The sequence below is a fragment of the Ursus maritimus genome, unplaced genomic scaffold, assembly GCF_017311325.1.
Source record: "Ursus maritimus isolate PB19 unplaced genomic scaffold, ASM1731132v1 scaffold_14, whole genome shotgun sequence".
NCBI lineage: Eukaryota > Metazoa > Chordata > Mammalia > Carnivora > Ursidae > Ursus > Ursus maritimus.
The window spans coordinates 28,366,009-28,384,223 of NW_024423786.1; the positions used below are offsets into that span (position 1 = coordinate 28,366,009).

General features: G+C 42.9%; 1 protein-coding gene across 2 annotated transcripts in view; it reads left to right on the plus strand.

Moving 5' to 3' along the window:
* CADPS (calcium dependent secretion activator) overlaps nt 1-18,215 on the plus strand; it is a 355,693-nt gene that overhangs the window by 285,003 nt on the left and 52,475 nt on the right. For both annotated transcript variants that reach the window (XM_040628597.1, XM_040628596.1), the window contains 2 exons: nt 1,430-1,504; nt 2,390-2,473. In XM_040628597.1, coding sequence (XP_040484531.1) covers nt 1,430-1,504; nt 2,390-2,473 — 159 coding nt within the window. The remainder of the gene's footprint in view (nt 1-1,429; nt 1,505-2,389; nt 2,474-18,215) is intronic.

An 18,215-nucleotide genomic window follows, 5' to 3' on the forward strand; every position in this document is an offset into this window, starting at 1 on the left:
GAACAGGACCACCAGGAAATGGCTTTTAAATAATAATAATAATAATAATAATAATAATAATAATAATGTGATAATGATAATAATAATAGAAGAACAGACCTGCTAAATATCTTTAAAAGGGGGTTTGCTCATTCTCTTTCCAAAATTAGTGTTTGTACTGGCTTCCCTTTCCACCCTACCCATTGGTCCTGAGTGGTTAGTAGTATTATCTGTTTTTTTACAGATGAGGAAACTGAACTATATATTTTCTTAGGTGACATGACTTCCCAAATTTGCACTGGGACTTTATCCAGGTCTTAACAATTACAGATGAAATTCCCCTGTGACTTTTACTGAATAACTTAATTCACATCCCTTCGCTTACTTTCACTAATTCTGATTGCCAGTTATCAGAATATCAAACCACATTCCCATGGCTTATTATTTCTGCATGTTTTCATAGCTTTTTGAATGGTTTGTTTAATTTTCATTTTCTCATATGTCCTTTTGTCCTAATTTTTATTTGCACTGTTCCTTTTTTTTTTTCTATTCCTAATTAATCATCCTTCTGAAAGTTTGCTAAAGAGTGGGTAAGTGCATTTTCCTTTCCAAATAGCAATGTTTTGCATTGTTATTTTTTATTAAGGAATACGGAATAATTCAAATGGATACTGAAATGATCTAATAAATGTCAAGGAACTGGCATACAGTATTTTCTGTTGAAATTGCTTTTCCTCTTTTCCTGGCATTTACAGCAGATTTTTGTTTGTGTGGGGGTTTGTTTTCACATTACTATTTAAATTTAATCGACAGTGGCCATTAGAGAAATTGAAAAACTTAAAAGGAGTCTTAGTGGAGGCTCTAAACCTGGGTCTGCTTTTCCATGAATAGAGAAAATGAGCGGCTGCCACAAGGGTTCAGAAAATGACACTTTGGCACTGCACTCAGTGAACATCTAGAGATAGAACTAGTGGGCTCTGGGGCATGAACCCAAAGTATCAGAGGGTTTCAGAACAGTTTTTGCAAAATCAGTCACCATGTCTTAGTCAAATTCTGAGCCACATCCCCCAGCAGTTTTCCAAAGAGAACTTCTTCATCCCCTATATTAAATTATTGTGATATCTTGTTTTGTAAGTTCCAGATCCACACACCACTAGGCCATGAAGCCATCCATGCGTGCTATTTGTAATCGTGTGTATGTATCTACACATATCAAAGCCATCAAAAACCCTGGGTGAGGAATCACGTGGCTGGTAATTTTTTTAAGAACCTCAGATCTCTCTTCATCAAAGACCTGGAGTCAGAATCTTATAGCTGCTTCTGGGAGTATGGAAATAAACTGGGTCTGCGGGCCAGGCTTTATTTATAAATTGTGTTGTCTAAAAATTACTGACGGATGCAATGCCATCACCTCCCCAAATGCTAATATTTGTCTTTCTGTGTTCTTTAGCATCAATACCATTCAAAAATAGATGAACTAATTGAAGAGACTGTTAAAGAAATGATAACACTCTTGGTTGCAAAGGTAACCTTCAGCTTCAGGTGAAATGTTTCATTGTGAACATCACTTTGTTATATCTGCATTTCCATTAAAATGTAACACGTTAAAAAGTTGAGCTGGATACTTGTATCTCTCAGGAAACAAGATTGTACATCACCCAAGCTCAGCTCGGAATGATTTTTTCTGGTGATTGCAAGCCGTGCGAAGATGAATGGATGAAGTGGCATGTGTTAACTTAATAAGAAATTGTCCCCAGACGTTGCACTAGGTTATGTGGAAAATGTTTGTTTTGTTTTTCAGCACTGACAAAGTTAGATTTTAGAAACAGAAAGTTAAATGGTAATAAGGAATTCTGCCATCCTGAAAACCCCCTTTCCCCTCGTTTCACATGCAGTGAGAGTCATAATAAAACATAAAAGTCAGATAAAGCTATTTCAGTCACCCTCATGAATTATAGAATTTTAACTAAGTAATGCTGAATGGGAAGACATTTATATTTGCCAGTGCTAAACTTCTGTTTCCCCCAAATTACTGATAAAATACAAATAAAAATAGATTGGATTAAATGTAGTGCTAATATGTAACGTAAAAACTGCTTTGCACAGTTTTGGATTTTGAAAAGTGCGTTTAATATTATCGCATGCTGTATGCAACTCAATAATATTTTGTCACTTTGTACTTCTGTAACACTCTGTATTTGCAATCACATAATAATGAAGAGAAAGCCGGATAAGTCAAATATTTCTATGTGAAAGCAATCTATTCCTTTCCCCAAAAGCGGGAATCAAATAATAGAATGCAAAACTGAGCGAGGTCATTGCTAGTCTCTGTGTGATTGGGAAATGTTGTGCCTTAATGTGAACAATTAGAGTCTGAAATAATAATTCTTCTTTTTTGCTGTTTTACTAGTTCGTTACTATCTTGGAAGGAGTACTGGCAAAATTATCCAGATATGACGAAGGGACTTTGTTTTCTTCTTTTTTGTCATTTACCGTAAGTAAAGAGCTTCTTTCTTGCCTGGTTTTTGTTTTAGTTTGAGTTTGGGTTTGGGTTTAGGGGCGGAGTGCCAATGTGTCACTTTGGTTTGGGTTTGTATAAGTATGTTAATTAAGGTCAACTGCCAATGTATAATAACATTAGGAGAATTAGCAGGACATTTCACAACAGCAGGTAATCCAAAATCATTTCTATTTCACTTGTGAATATACAATATGTATGTATGTATATGTATGTACACACACACACACATATGTCTCTATATGTATGTATCCAAAAGAGAGTTGCTGGCCTGAGCCCATGTTAGCTATCTCAGACAAATCACTTCATGTTTCCGGGCTACCATTTCCCCATCTGTAAATGAGGAAAATTAATTTTAAAGGTTGCAAATAGAGACCTTCAGGTCAGACAGAGCTTTTAAATATGTTTTATTTGGACCTCACTGTGTCAGGTACACTTTTCTTAACTGGATTAGTTGCCTACATTTAAAAACTGAGAAAATTTGCAGGGATGTCCATATTCCAGGCTTTCTTTATAAAGGGGACAGTTAGCAGCTCTGGGCCTATATAATTGCATAGCAGCCATCTGCTGGAGTGGAGTCACGGTGGTCCCCATTGACCAGACATGTGTTTGCCAGTTTCCTGTAGTGTCCTCCTGGCTATTTTGCTCATTCATGTACCTGCCTGGGCTTGGGAACACTGGAGTTTACAACCTCTGGAGCAGATGATGGAGTCTGTACAAATTGTGAGGGGCTCTAATTCTTTGCCAGAATTGGGTACAGGCATAGAAGTGAGTTTGGTTGTGGGCAGAAGCCAGCCTAATTCTCTGTAGGTAAATGACCAATGGAGATGGTCACTGGGATTGAGCTGCTTTGGGGGCCTGGTTCTCCCACCCTTCTTGTGCTTGGTGGCTATGACAGCTGCATGTTTTCCTGCCATTTCTGATAGCAGTGTTTTTGCTGGCTCTGAGACCAGTTTTCCTCTGACAGTGCCATAGGAAAGGCAATCAATTTAAGTCCTATTATCTCTGGGTCTTTAAAACAGCCTTAATGTATGAAGAATCTCCTAGAAAGGCACTGAATGCCAAGACAAGGTCCAGCACAGGGTAGGGGATAGTGCATCATCATCTTTGGAATCTAGCAGAACCAGGTTCAAATCCCATTGCCAATATTGATCAGCTTTGTGATCTTCAGTAGCTGTCTCAACGTCTCTGAGCCTCAGCTTTGTTTCGGTTTGGTTTTGGCTTTGGAGAGGGGTGCTATGGTGTAATTTTGGTTTGGGTTTGTGCATACGTGTGTTAATGGTGGTCGACTACTGTGATGTATGGGAGTGAGGAGTGGATAATGTCTTCTATGATGAGCTGTTGTGAAGATTATAATGTAAGAGAAAGAGCATAGCATAGTCCTCGCAAGAAGCAGGCCTCAATAAATGGTGGCTATCATTAATGAAAGATAACTAACATGATTATTATATAGCACAAACACACATGCACACAAGTTCTCCTTAAATATGCCTTTTTTGGGTATTTCCCATGCGTTAGATTTTCTGGAAATTAGGGGAAATGTAGACAGAAAACATTTAAAACAAATCTAGATAGCATCCGTGTACCCACATATCCAGCTTGTTTTAATATGCAGCTCTAAACTTCCAGATATGAGGAATGAGCCCAACCCCATGGGTGTGATAGCCCCAGTCCCTGGAATTTAGTGGTAGAGGTGGGGTGGGGTAGACGATGGTGACAGTAGGAGATCTACCCTATAGCTCTCTGTAGAACCACCCGTCATGCGTCCCAGCTGAAAGGATACCTATCCAGCCACGCCTTTGACAAACAAAGAAACCAAGGCCCCCAGAGGGGAAGTACTTTGTCTAAGGTCACACAGCAATGGGCAGAGTGGAGATAGGAAGCCAGGTCTTCTGTCAGCTTCCCCCCACCATCGAACAACTTCCTGGAGAGAGTGGGATTCAGCCGGCAGTTGCCTAGCACTGGAAGGCAGATGGGCAGATGAGTGGGGAAGATTCATAAAGAAGGATTCAGGGCACATTGAGTGGGAAATATTAGATAATCTTTCATTCCTCAGTGAAGTCATGGAAATGGTGAAAAGAGGCAGAATTAACTACAACATTTCTGGAAAACATTCCCCTGACACCCACAAAAGATATCACTTTCTTTGAGTCTTCATTTTGAGCAAGTGTTTTTACTGCACTGGACTTGAATGAGTGCAAACCAGGAAAGCCCCTCTGCTTTTTATAGAGCAGAATTCAGTCCCCCCCGGGGCCCCACCCTCATGACTGACTTCCCAGTAGAACTAGTGGAAGGTGGTCCTGTGGCAGCAGTATGAGGACACCACACCAGGGGGATTCTCACAGGAGGGTGAGAAACAAAGAAGACCTCACATAGCCTAGGCAGGAGTTTTCAAGCTGAAATTCTCATGCTCTCATCTCTTTTCTGAGACATTTTGCAGCCTCACAGCATGCCTAGTGAAGTCCCCGTAACTGCAGAACACTTCAGTGCCTGTTGCTGGGCCTGTAACTTCCCTTCCTTAGTGACACTTCTCCCACACACTTGGCCATCCCATGGCCAAAAGCACCCACTTATCATTTGCAGCCTCTGTTCTCATCTCCTGCTGGTATTCCAGCGTTGGAGAACGCGAGCTGTGCTTAGAGGTGGCAGGAATATCTATCTCCGCACGTGGATTCTGAGCTCCTGCCCAAATTTCAATGGGCCTTTGAAACTTCCTGCAGCCCAGTTGTATTAATTACACCAGAGTGGAGTGGAGGGGAGGGCAGAGGTTTGAGCAGGGGCAGCAGGCATTGTGGAAAGAGCCTGGAAATCAGTGAAGAGAGAGCCAGCTGTGAGTCCCAGGACCCTGGACAAAGGCAGAGAGATGGTGCCGACATCCTGGCAGGATTTCCTTAACTCTGCTCCCATTTCTGATTCAATTCTTCAAGTATTACTGTGCACTTACCACGTCCCCACCTCAGCAGGGCTGCCAAGTATGAGCCATGTGCTGTGCCCCCCAGAAAGCTGACAAGTATCGACAAATATGCCACCCTTTCCCCCTCTTTCTCCCGCTGAGCGCCTCCTTTCCTGGGTGGGCTTGATTTCATGGTCCAAGCCAGACATTTTGGAAAACGTCTGCAGTGGCACGGAGCAGGCAGGAATATTTATTTCTCGTCTCCATCTGCATTGCTTCCTCTCTTGGAGAGGAGCTGGGGGGAGGAGGGAGGAGGAGATGTGGCTTCTTCGTGCCAGCCCGAGAGGCGTCCAGGCGCACCCCTCCTCTCCTCCCTCCCCAGCCTCAGCAGCAGGAGCAGCCTGGGATTTCTGGAGGCAGGCGCCTTTCGAACTTTGGAAAGATCAGCCCAGTTGGAAGTCGCGATTAGCAACTATCCTCCCATTTCCCCTGACTGCAAGATGTGCTTTTGTGTGGGTTGCCTGCCTGGAAGGGTCCTTGTCTGGTGGGTAGCCTCACAGTGTTCTTTTAGGAGGCCAGGAAGGGGGACAAAGCAGGTACCTGGGTCTCTCTCCAAACATATTAAAATCCTTTCCTTGGTCCTATCCACGTGTTAATAAATATGCTAGTTCTGGAATCCACTCATTCATTCATTCACTCGTTCATTCATTCACCCAACATATTTACCAGGCACCTATGTGTCATGCATTGTGCTAGTTGCTGGGAACACAGCAATGAGTGGAAGACACGTTCTCCGTTCTTTTGGAGCTTACATTTTGGTAAAGAGACAGACAATAAAAAAGGAAAGAAAATTAAAGGAGGGGGGAGTGCTATACAGGCCACAAACTAGAAAGAAAGGGAGAGAGAGAGAAAGGAGATGGAGGTAGCATTGCTTCAGCAAGGATGGTCACAGAAGGTCTCTGAGGAGAAGACATGGGCTGAAACTAAGAGGGGTCAGCCGTGGCTGAAAAGAGGGGAATCTCTTCTATACAGAACAGCAATTACAATGACGAGGAGGCAGGAAAGTAGGAGGCATTTCTGCAGGATATTTTGGAAGGAACATGGACAGGATTTAGAGACTGAGCACATGTTGGGGGTGGAGACTTGATTGAAGGGGGCAATGTGGAAGGCCCCCAAACGGTGAGGTCTTGAAGAGCTCCGCTGAGCCGAATGAGTCCTGAGAACCAGGGGCGTACAGCACAAAGACAGCCCAGGAGTGGGGAGACCTGGGATGGGGTTCCAGCCCTGCCCCTCACCCGGGAGCTCTGTGACCTGGAACTCAGGACCACACTTGGCTTTTCACTCCCTGTGGCGTAATATGACGATGGTTTTATTAGATGAATTCAGAAGTCTAAAATAGCGACAGGAGCAAGTGCTCCTGTTCTTTAGGCACTTGCTATGTGCCTGGCACAGGGCTAAGCGCTTTAAATACATGTTTCTTATTGCATCCTCTGAACACTGCCATTCCAGCAACGCTCTTGTGCAGGAGATCAGACTGAGGCTCAGAGAGGTTAAGCCCTCCAGCTTGACCAGCGTACTCTCTCCCATAAACTCTGGGGCCTCCAAGGAGGAGTGACAATGTAGGAGGGGCCCACACCCACTCCCCTTATAGACAGAATAATTACCTCAAATCCTCTCAAGGCCCCTAGAATTCACTCAAGATTCCCCCATCAAGCCAGTCCATTTGAGATGGTCACGATGGAAATGGAAGCCACTTAGGACAGGCGGGATAAAGCCTCATTCAGAACTGTCAGGGGCCCAAACCCCACCATATGTCCAATCTCCTAGGTCTCAAATCACCCACATTTACCCTTTCTTTCCATTTGCTAGCATTTTAATTGTTTTGCCACTTAGAAATGAAACAAAGTAGAAAATGCTTCTTCCTGCTAGAATCTAAGACCAGGGCTGGTGTTAAGTGCAGATCAACCAGCAGCATAGACTGCTTTTGTGCAGAGCTCTTGATGTCATGCCAAAGAACAAGACTGCCACTTTGGTCAAAAGCCGGAACTGGATCAAAGGAATTCACTTCTGTCCCCAGAACATTGTGGTCAGGAAGCAGTTCAAATTTTAGAGTGGGGTGAGGGTTCATAATTATTAGTGTGATCTCTGATGACGTCCTATTTTTGCTTTGGCTACAGGGAATGCCCAGCGTGGAAGAGATGGCTTTTTATAGTGTGGTTTGGTGATGGCGGTATAGACAGAGAGGTCTTACTCTACCCTCAGAGGGTAACATCAGCAGATTATCAGATGCTGAATCCATGTGATTCAAGTCAGTTGGCTTCCTTCAGAGTGGAGGTGCCTACCTTGGACAGAAGCACCAACCATGGTGGTAATTGCTGACCTTTACTGAACATTTACTATGCATCAAATGCTGTGCTAAATGATTCACATGCATTTCCTCGTTGATCCTCCCAATCACCCTATGCAATAGACACGATTATTATCTTCATTTTACAGATGAGAGAAGTTATTTGTCCAAAGTCATACGAGTTCTAAGACTCCACCTTAGATTTACTCCTTTATCGTCTCCAGAATGTTATTCTCCATAGAAGCAGAGAAACTCATAAATGAAATCAATTAGCAACTCTTCCAGGAACCATCCACTTACTGATACTATTTCTAAGGAAGAGTCCTCTATTTTTTTCACATCTTACCAGCAATAATATTTTGTAAGTAATTTACCCACCAACTGTTTTGCAATAAAACCAAAGGAATAGAAGACATTCACAATCCCTCGTTGCTTCTGTGCTTTCCACATAATCTTCAGTTTCATACTATTCCTTCATTCCACATGTTTGTTGAGCACTTACTTGATGCTAGGCACTGGGAGCGTAGCAATGAGGAAGAGGGATAATGCCTCTTAGTATATATTCTCATGAGGCAGATATATTCTCAACAAGTAATTTACACATGTGGCAGTTTCCCAGAGAGAGGGAGAAGTAGCTGATGCAATGGGACAATAGCCTGAAGGTACCCAACCTCCTCTGGGAGGCCATGAAGGAAATGACATTTGAGCTGAGATCTAATGGATAGCAAAGAAGAGAAGGAAGAGTACAGGGTACAAAGACACAGAGGAGAAAGGGAAGGTCTAGTACATTCTGGGAACTGGAAGTCCACTGTGACTCGGCGAAAGGCCAGACTAAAAGGAGGAGAAGGACAGGCATGGAGTAAAGGAACAGCTGGTCTTGAGCCTGATAATGAAGGAACTTGCCTGTGGTGATGGGATCTAAGGGCTTACAATGGACATTATCCAAAATTGATTCAGCTGGAGAAGCTAAGAGAGGTCACAGAGAGACTGACTACTGTTACCAGAAATGTTGGCTTTGTAGTCTGATTTTGAAGCTTTGAGCCACCATTGGAAGGCAAGACTTATTCTGTCTAATGTAGTTTGTTCACATTGACCCAAAAAAAGCCACTGTGCTCTGAAACGTTCAAGAACTGTAAAGCACTGATCTGCCATGCCTTCGACTGACTTCTTTCATCAGCCCTTCCCCAACGGTTCAGAACTTGACATCCACTTTGGGGTTTATGACAGATAATTTTATCACCTAGTAGGACATCATCCTCATTTCCAGTTCATGCCTTGAAAACGTAGTTGACAATTAACATACCTGCTGTCCGAAGCAGCCCTGCAGATGCTTTTCAGAAGAAAAGAAGCATCCAGAGTTAACCATTTCCCTTAATGTTCTTTAGAAAACAAACAAACATAAGACAGACACAGTATTTTCTCCAGACTGAGGTGCTGAGTGACTAGGTCTTAGGAATGTCAGTTATGAAAGAAATACCTAATGAATACAGATGGGGCTTCAAACACAAAATAATTGCTCTGAAATTAAAAGTTAGAAATGCCGCCCTGACCTCTGAACCACATATAGTGGGAAGCTTATCACCAGAAAGTTGGAGGGAGAGATATGATTGTGAAGCCCAGACTAACAGAAATGTGGGTGAGTTAGTGACCATTTGTGAGCCTCAGTCTCTTCATCTGTTGAGTGGGGGTGCTGGTGCCTCTTTCAGAGAGCTGACAAGACGACTGCAACTACAGTGTGCAGTCACCGGGCAGGACACCTGGCATGCCGTGGATGCCCAATAAATAGCCCTTAGCCTTACCTTCAACTTCAACCTGTAAGAAGGTTTAAATGATCCTAGCACTTTTAACTATTCTCTCACCTTGTCGGTCTTTAGTATAGTAATCATTTCTTCTCAGCAACCGAAGTCACTATTCATCACAAGATCAACCAAAACTCTCTACAGCTCCATTTCGGCACATCCTTGTACTCAAAATTCTGACTCATCAGAGATGTTTTCCATTAAGTTTAATGTATTTTAGCGTTTAGTGTTTTATTTTATTTTATTTTATTTTATTTTATTTTATTTCTTATTTCTTTTAAGTAGGCTCCATACCCAGGGTGGAGCCCAACACAGGTCTTGAGCTCACAACCCTGAGATCAAGACCCAAGCTGAGATCAAGAGTCAGATGCTTAACCGACTGAGCCACCCAGGTGTCCCGTTAGTGTTTTCATTCTTCCAGAATTTTTCATTCCTACACAGTTTCTAGAATACCTATTAATCAAAATATTCAGTTAACTAGAATTGAATAACCCATTCCCCATGCTTATTTTAGGTTGAATCAGGATTATTTCAACATACACCTAAGTTACTTGTTTGTCCGGTTCTGCCGCTTACTGGAGTATAATCCTGGACAGGTTAATTAAGCTCTGACCTTAGTTTACTGACCTATACAATGGGCCCAATCATAAGACCTCTATTCCGTGATGTTGTTAGAATTAAATGAGAACTGTTAGGTACCTAGAATGAGGTAAGCATCTGACACTTGTTAGCTGATGTTATTATTATGGTTCTTACTGTGCTTATAGTCCCTGAGTCCTGAGTAGTAGGACCAATTACTTGATCTGCCACCATGTTTTCCATGACTGCTATATATAGATTACTAAACTAGATGTTGTAAAAATAGAAAGTTGGTTTGTTTTTTTTGTTTTTTTTTAAGATCTTAGCTCTCGTTGTCTGGAAGTTACTATCTAGAGTGCATACAACCGAAGGAACTTTTGAGGTTTTCTGGTCCAGTGTTTGCAGTGATGTGCTGTGTCTGCTCAGTTTCTCCCTCCTGGTGAGCGCCACTTCTCCACATCTCTTCCCATCTCTGCATTTCGTGATGTCCCACTGGCAGCTTGAAATGGACCATGGTGCAATTGTTTGCACCACAGAATTGGCACGTGCTGCCAGACAGGGTGGTTCCTCCCTCCCTCTTCTTCCTCTTTCTCCTCCTCCTTCTTCCTTTCTACATATCCCTGAGTGTTTTCCAGGCACCGGAGATGTACCACGTGGTACCTGAGATGATGTTAGATGTCACAAAAATGCTGCATTAAATAACACCAGTTCCACTGTGAAAGAACGGTCCCCTTTTTAATTTCATTTTCATCTTTATCTTTATATCAAGGGGTAAGTTTCCACTGAGTGCTTATCCATCTCGCATACTTCTCTAAAATTGCAAATCTTCATGTGTAACAAAGAGAGAAAGAGGGAGCACGTCTTGGGCTCAGCACCCTCTGCAGGCAATTATGTCTACCTAGAATGTAATGATGTTATTTTTATTTATATTGTGTGTACTTTTACTCTTACTTCCTTCTCCTCTTGATTGTATCTTGATATTGATTTTCCATTTAGGGCAGTGATATACATTTTCTTTTTATAATTAAGTATTGAAAAAGTGAGGCAATTTAAAGAAGAATGTGAAGTCTAGAAGTAAGTATAGTACAGCACCTGGGCCATAGCTGAAGTCAGGAAGGTGGGATTGATGCCTGGAAGTTTGGGAGGTTGTGATGCCTTCTCACTGCCCCATTTTACAGTTGTGTAAACTGAGACCAGAGAATGAAAATGACTTCAACATCTAGACATATTAGACACAGAACCCAGACCTTGTCCCTTGTCCATTTTTTTGTTGTCCCCATTCTTTACCTGAGATGAGGAAAAAGAAGAGGAAAAAATTCTCCATGTGCACCAGACCTAGACTGACTCTGCTGGACAAACTATCACTGGCAGTGGTGACACAAACAATCTGCACCTTCGAGTTCAGGCTGAGGCAGCTGGGGGACAAGGGGAGGGCAACGGGCTAACAGGTGATCCCCTCGTGCAGAAAGAGGACTATTCAGTCATGACAGCAGGGCCCTCCTTTGCTTAGCACCAAAGCCTTGCGGAAGCCAGAGAGACACGAGAAAGACCTGGTGCTCGCCCTCTTCAACTTTTGTTTTGTTGGGCTTCTCAGTGTTGAGAGGTGTTCCGAAGGCAGAGCAAAACCCAAAAATGCCAGAGATGGGCAGAGGCCTGCACTCATGCTGGAATAAAAATACGCCTTTGTACCTGCTTGGAGAATTTATAAAACTAAAGCTTTTCAGGTTGTACTTCCAAGTTTCTCCTAAAATGAGAGTATGCCATGTAAAGAGACAGACGGAAAAGCAGTACAGCATCGTGAAGAGGTCAAACCCTGGAGTCTGATACACCCATGTTGACCCCAGCTTTGTGTCTCTGAGGAAGCTACACACTGCTGCCAGCTGTGCGTCTTTGAGGAAGTTGTTAAACCTCTCTGAGCTCAGTTTCCTCATCCATCGATGTTAATAATCATCATGCCCTCCATTGTGAGGGTTAATTACTTGTAAAGCGCTTAGCCTTATGCCAGGCAAATAATAAGCATGCAGCCATTGTTAAGTCATCGTTAAAAGGGTAGGTTTGAAGGAGCCTTGGAGCCTTGCAGAAATCCTCGCTGGGAATGAAGGATTGGGACAGAAATGAGGGAAACTGGAAGGAAAAACATGTCTCCTTCAATCGGGCATCTGTTCGGAAGCCCCAGGGGGGAAGAGAGATGAGAACATACACTTCCTGGACCCAGTCTCGGAGCACAGTACCCTGAGCAACAGGAGAGACGAACAATTGTCGTTAATGAGGCTATGGCTCCTAATCAGTGCCCGGAACAGAAGCTTTTGCTTAATAGAGATCATTTCCCTGCCTCCTGCCCAGCTCCCCAGCAGTGCCAGCAGCTCTTTGTTTAATGAAAGGTAGGGACTTCGAGTAGTGTGGTGGGATGGGCTGTAGGAGGCATTATTACCCTCATTACTATGATAATAGTTTAATCACAATCAATATTTATGAACATGCACAGAAGCCGTGCAATCAACCAGCAACCCTCTAACTCGAGGTTTTCCTGTTCTTGCGTAAGGACACTTTCCAGGAAAGCCTACGCTTTCTCCCACCTTCCCCCAGCCCCTCAGAAGCTCTACAGCCGTCCTCAGAGGTCATTTCAGAATATGCATCATGGTTACACGATAGTTATATACGAGGTCTCATTCGTGGTAATAGGTGAATATCATCATAAGTATCTCCATAGTCATCATCTGGATTTGATCTTCAGACTTTGGGAAATTATCTTGTGAATAAGGTTAGAGCAGTGTAATATAGTAGCAGATCCTTGGAAGTTAGACCCACTTGGGTTCAAATCCTAGCTCTTAGCTGTGTTCCCTGAGGAGAGCGATTTAACCACTCTGAGCCACAGTACCTTCAGTTGTAAAATGAGAGGACAGGTTGTTAGAAGCATCACATAGATGGTGTCAGTTGGGCATTCAGGCATTGGTGAATGTGTCCATGGTTTTGTATATGACTATATATATCAGATATTTGACATTTCTATGTGGTCTATGAGAAAACTGAACAATGGTTTTTCCCAAACTCACACAGCCAGTATTTGAGATGGCAGGAGAGTCCAGACTTGGACTCCAGTATTCACATTTTATTATCTGAAATTTTTTCCAACACTGGTTCTATTTATAAGCAACTGAGGGAAACCTTATTTTTAAACATTTCAGTGTTTAAGTCTTTTCTTTCAAATGTGCACCAGATTTGGAAAGCCAGTCGATCATTTTTCTGAGCCATGGCCACCTGGTGAGCCTCCGATAAAACATTTTTGGTGTCACAGTTCCCACATCTGCAAAAACAGCATTTATAAACTCCAGCCCTTTGAAAAAGGAAAGGAAGAGAAGATGGCCTCATGACGTATGTTCTCTATGTAGCATTTACGTGGTGCTTATGTGGGTACTGCACTTCGTAATTGGCCAGAAACACCCTTGATCTTCGGCCAGCAAAGGAGACGTTTCAGCCCCTGGGTGACAGAGCTGGGGAATCCATTATGCTCTCTATGATTGCAGGTATACTTCAAGGGTTGTGTTTCTCTGCAGTCCTCTAAAAGTGTTATAAGGGGCTTTTACTGTAATCGTCACTTGGCCCCAAGCAGGAGCCACTGAGGTTTGCTCAACTGCTCACCCGCACACAGAGTCCCAGTACATCCACCCACTGGTACATTCTGTCTCCCCCAGGCAGTCAGTCCCTCAGTTGGCACTAACAATGTATTCATCTTCCCAAGATGCACTTAGAGCATCCAGATTATGGAATGGGGGGTGGGGTTTGCTAGGTTTTGCTTTTGCCTTTGTAGAGGACATATCTCAGAATCATGTTCCTGGTCAACCAAAAACCTTGAAGAAGTTACTCTAGAGGAGACACATTCCTCCTGCAAAATGCCTTTCTCCACTCAAGTGTTGAAAATTCTACCATTCGTTTTGTTCTTTTTTTCAGTAATTTTTTATGAAAGAAATATATATAGGGTTAAAAATTAAATAGTACAGGGGCACCTGGGTAGCACAGCGGTTAAGCGTCTGCTCTCAGCTCAGGGCGTGATCCCGGCGTTAGGGGATCGAGCCCCACATCAGGCTCCTCTGCTATGAGCCTGCTTCTTCCTCTCCCACTCCCCCTGCTTGTGTTCCCTCTCTCGCTGGCTGTCTCTATCTCTGTTGAATAAATAAATAAAATCTTAAAAAAAAATTAAATAGTACAGACACTCATAATAATAATTTTTTAAGAAACAACAGTTCTCTGTCCTGCCCCTTTCCACCGTTAATCCCTGAACCCAGAAGGGATCCTTGAAACAATTTTGTTTTTATCATCATAGTTCCAGGTACTGTTCTTACATTGCTATTTCTTGATTTATTGATCTTAGAGATTATTTGACTCCCTACTGTCATAGATGGAGCTTTAGCTCGCTTCACCATCTTACACCTCTCCCCCTCCCCCTTCCTGTTATGGTTGTGTCAATATTGTCATTCCTCTCTTGGCATCTTGATTGCTTTAAATTACACCCATCCACCTTGAATTCTTGTTTCATCCACATGATGAGGTTGTTGACATCCTTGCCCTTTTCCTTCTCCTGCTTCCTCCTCCAACTGATCTCTTGTTCTAACATGCGAATTGGATGGCACATCTCTTCATTTTTAACATTTTAAAATGTAAGAACCTGGGGCGCCTGGGTGGCTCAGTCGTTAAGCGTCTGCCTTCGGCTCAGGGTGTGTGATCCTGGCGTTCTGGGATCGAGCCCCACATCAGGCTCCTCCACTGGAAGCCTGCTTCTTCCTCTCCCACTCCCCCTGTTTGTGTTCCCTCTCTCGCTGGCTGTCTCTCTCTCTCTGTCAAATAAATAAATAAAATCTTAAAAAAAAAAAGTAAGAACCTGTATTTATGAATGTCTCTTGAGTCTACCAGCACTGTCCAATAGAACTTTCTGCAGGGGTGGAAGTATTCTGTATCCAAATTATTTGATACAGCAGCCACTGGCCACATGTGGCTCATAAGTACTTGAAATGTGGCTAGTTACAACTAAAAAGTTGAATTTTTAATTATATTTTGTTTTCATTCTTTTTTTTCAGAAAAAATTAATCTATTACATTTTGTTTACATCTGTGTTTTGATTTTATTTTATTTATGTATTATGTTAGTCACCATATTAACTGCATTAGTTTTTAATGTAGTGTTCCATGATTCATTGTTTGTGTATAACACCCAGTTCTCCATGCAATATGTGCCGTCCTTAATACCCATCACCGGGCTAACCCATCCCCCCACCCCCTTCCCCTCTGAAGCCCTCAGTTTGTTTCCCAGAGTCCATAGTCTCCATGTTTCCATTCATGTAAATATATATAGCCACGTGGAGCTATTGAATAATGCAGGGACGGACCAAGCTTAATATACAAGTCTGATTACAGATAACAACCTGATTTTTTTCAGCAAAAATAGTAATAATAGCAGACACATAATTATTTACTGTGCCTTGAGAACTGATCTGCCAACTCAGTTAATAACCCAGCAACTCTATGAAGAGTAGTAGTATTCCCATTTGATAGATAAAGAATGTGAGGCATGGAAAAGTCAAGGAACTTGTCTAGTAAGGGGTAGAGCTAGAATTTAGCCCCGTGCGACCCAACTCCGAAGTCTGTGCTCTGAAGCACTGTCCTATCCTGTCTCTTCTCCCCTTTAGAAACGCCCACATCTTTGTTCAGTTGTTTCCAATCTGCTGATCAGTGATGTGTGTGCGGCTTCTCCCATATTCCTGGCCTGAACGATGCTTATCGTGGAGCTGTATGCATTTAGATGTCAAGCCTGCCAATTCCATTTCTGCCACAAAAAAGAGAACGAAAACTGGAAGCTGAGGAAGGCTATGGGCAAATGTAGGGACTCGGGCAAGTTCACAGAGGGGCTCACTCCCTGGTCACAGGAAAGTTGTTCCTTTGGCCTGCTTGATCCAGCAACAGCAGTATAGCAAGTAGGAGGTGCAGTGAGGGTTTGCCGTGCCTTTTTATTACACCCCTTTATGCGTATTATCTTTGTGATTCCTCACCCCAGCCCAAAGAGGTGCAGAGAAAGAGGGCTGCAACTAGAGGGTGCTGGGAATATTAAATTGGATGGTTCATGAAAAACACAGAAAACAGTGCCTGGCACAGGGTAGATACTCAGCACATGCTGCCTATTGTAATCCTTTTATCTCTTTGCCAGGTCTACCCGTGGGGCCATGCTACACTGTCTGGTACCTGTGGGAATGGTCTTTATTTATCTCAAATGCTTTTCCTTTTCCCTGTTACTATATTTTTCCTGGAACCTCATGTCCAGAGCTCTTATGAGTACTAAAATATTAATAAACCTCTTGTTTTAGTACTAGAGTATTTATAACTTTTTCAAGGTGTGGGAAGTGCTTCTATCCCACATTCTTTCTAGAACTAACCTACCTCATACACCATCTGAGAGTCACAAACTTTTTTTTGTTTTGAATTCTGGAAGGAATCAAGAAAAAACATTCAGCCTGGCGCCCTATTATAATAGATAAGGACCTGAGGCTAGGCAAGTAGCCGAGATCAGTCAACTAGTTAATGGGCAAATGAAGATTAGACATAACATTTTGTAATTCTTTTCCCACCCCGACTCCGTGGTCTCTCACTTAAGCATGTTCTAGCCCAGAGGTCAGGGAACTTCTGGAAAGGACCAGAAAGTAAATATTTTTGACTTTACATGCCACACGGTCTCTCAGCCTCTGCCCTTGTAAGCAGCTAGCAACGTGATGTAAATGAGTGGTTGTGGCTGTATTCCAATAAAACTTTATTTATGGACATTGAAATGTCAATTTCCTATAATTTTCACATGTCAGGAAATATTTATTCTTCTTTTGATTTTTCTTTCAACCACTTAAAAATGTGCAAACCATTCTTAGCTCATGGGCCATACAAAAACAAACAACAGGTGGATACCTGGGTGGCTAAGCCTGGGATCAAGTCCCACATTGGGCTTTCCCTGCTCAGCAGGGAGTCTGCTGCTCCCTTTCCCTCTTCCTGCCACTCCCCCTGCTTGTGCTCTCTGTCTCTCTCTCTCTCTGTCACATAAGTAAATAAAATCTTCAAACAAACAACAAGCTAGGTTTGGCCCACAAGCCATAGTCTGCCAACCTTTATCTAGTCTATAAGCTATGGAGAGGAACACACTTGACGCAGTCAACTCCCAGCTAACCACAGTGAATTAAACACTAGTAATAATAATAGCTAATGATTATTGAGCTCTTACTGTGTACCAGGCATTGTGTTGAGCACTTGACATGATGTTAACGTGTTCAACCTCAGAAGAACCCTCCGAAGATGATAGTTCCTATCCTCATTTTGCAGATCAGATTATAGAAACTGTGAAAAGTTGAATAATTTTTCCCAAGGTCATTTAACTGATAAGTGATGGAGCACAATTAAACCAAGATCTGTATGACCCTAAGCTTCTACACCTTCCACAAAGAACGTTCTCCTTTTCCCAGATCCCAGGTGGTCAGTAGGTCAGAAGTGGTTTTAGAATGACACATCCTTTTCAGAACATCAACAACTTGGTGTAATGAAAGGACTCTGCACTTCATAACCCGACTTGGGCTTGTATTCCAGTTCCGCCAGTTCCTGGTTCACCTCTTGAGAACTGCTTAACCTGGTTGAGCCTTAGCATCCTTCTATAAAGCAGCTTCTTACAGCACGGTAGTCTCCAGGTACGCACACGTACACGGCAGCTGGCTCGCAAGAGTAAGGAAGCGGAAGCTGCCAGCCCTTCTCAAGACTTGGCTCGAAACTGGCATGGTGTCATCACCATCATGTTCTGTCGGTCAGAACAGTCCTGCCAGCCCAGACTCAAGGGGTGGGACAGAGGAATAAACACTTTTCAGTGAGGAAATGCCATGCCCATACAGGGAGCAAAATAATTGGTGACAAGCTTCTTTGGGAATAGGCTACCACGTTGTGACCTAGGCTTTGGGTCCATATTTCAAGGCAGAGCATTCTACAGAGTCACTCTGTCTCCAGGGATCTCTTTCTAAGAGGAAGAAATAGAATACAAAAGAGAGTCCAGGTTCAGAGCCAGCAAAGAAGAGAAGTAAGACAGCCA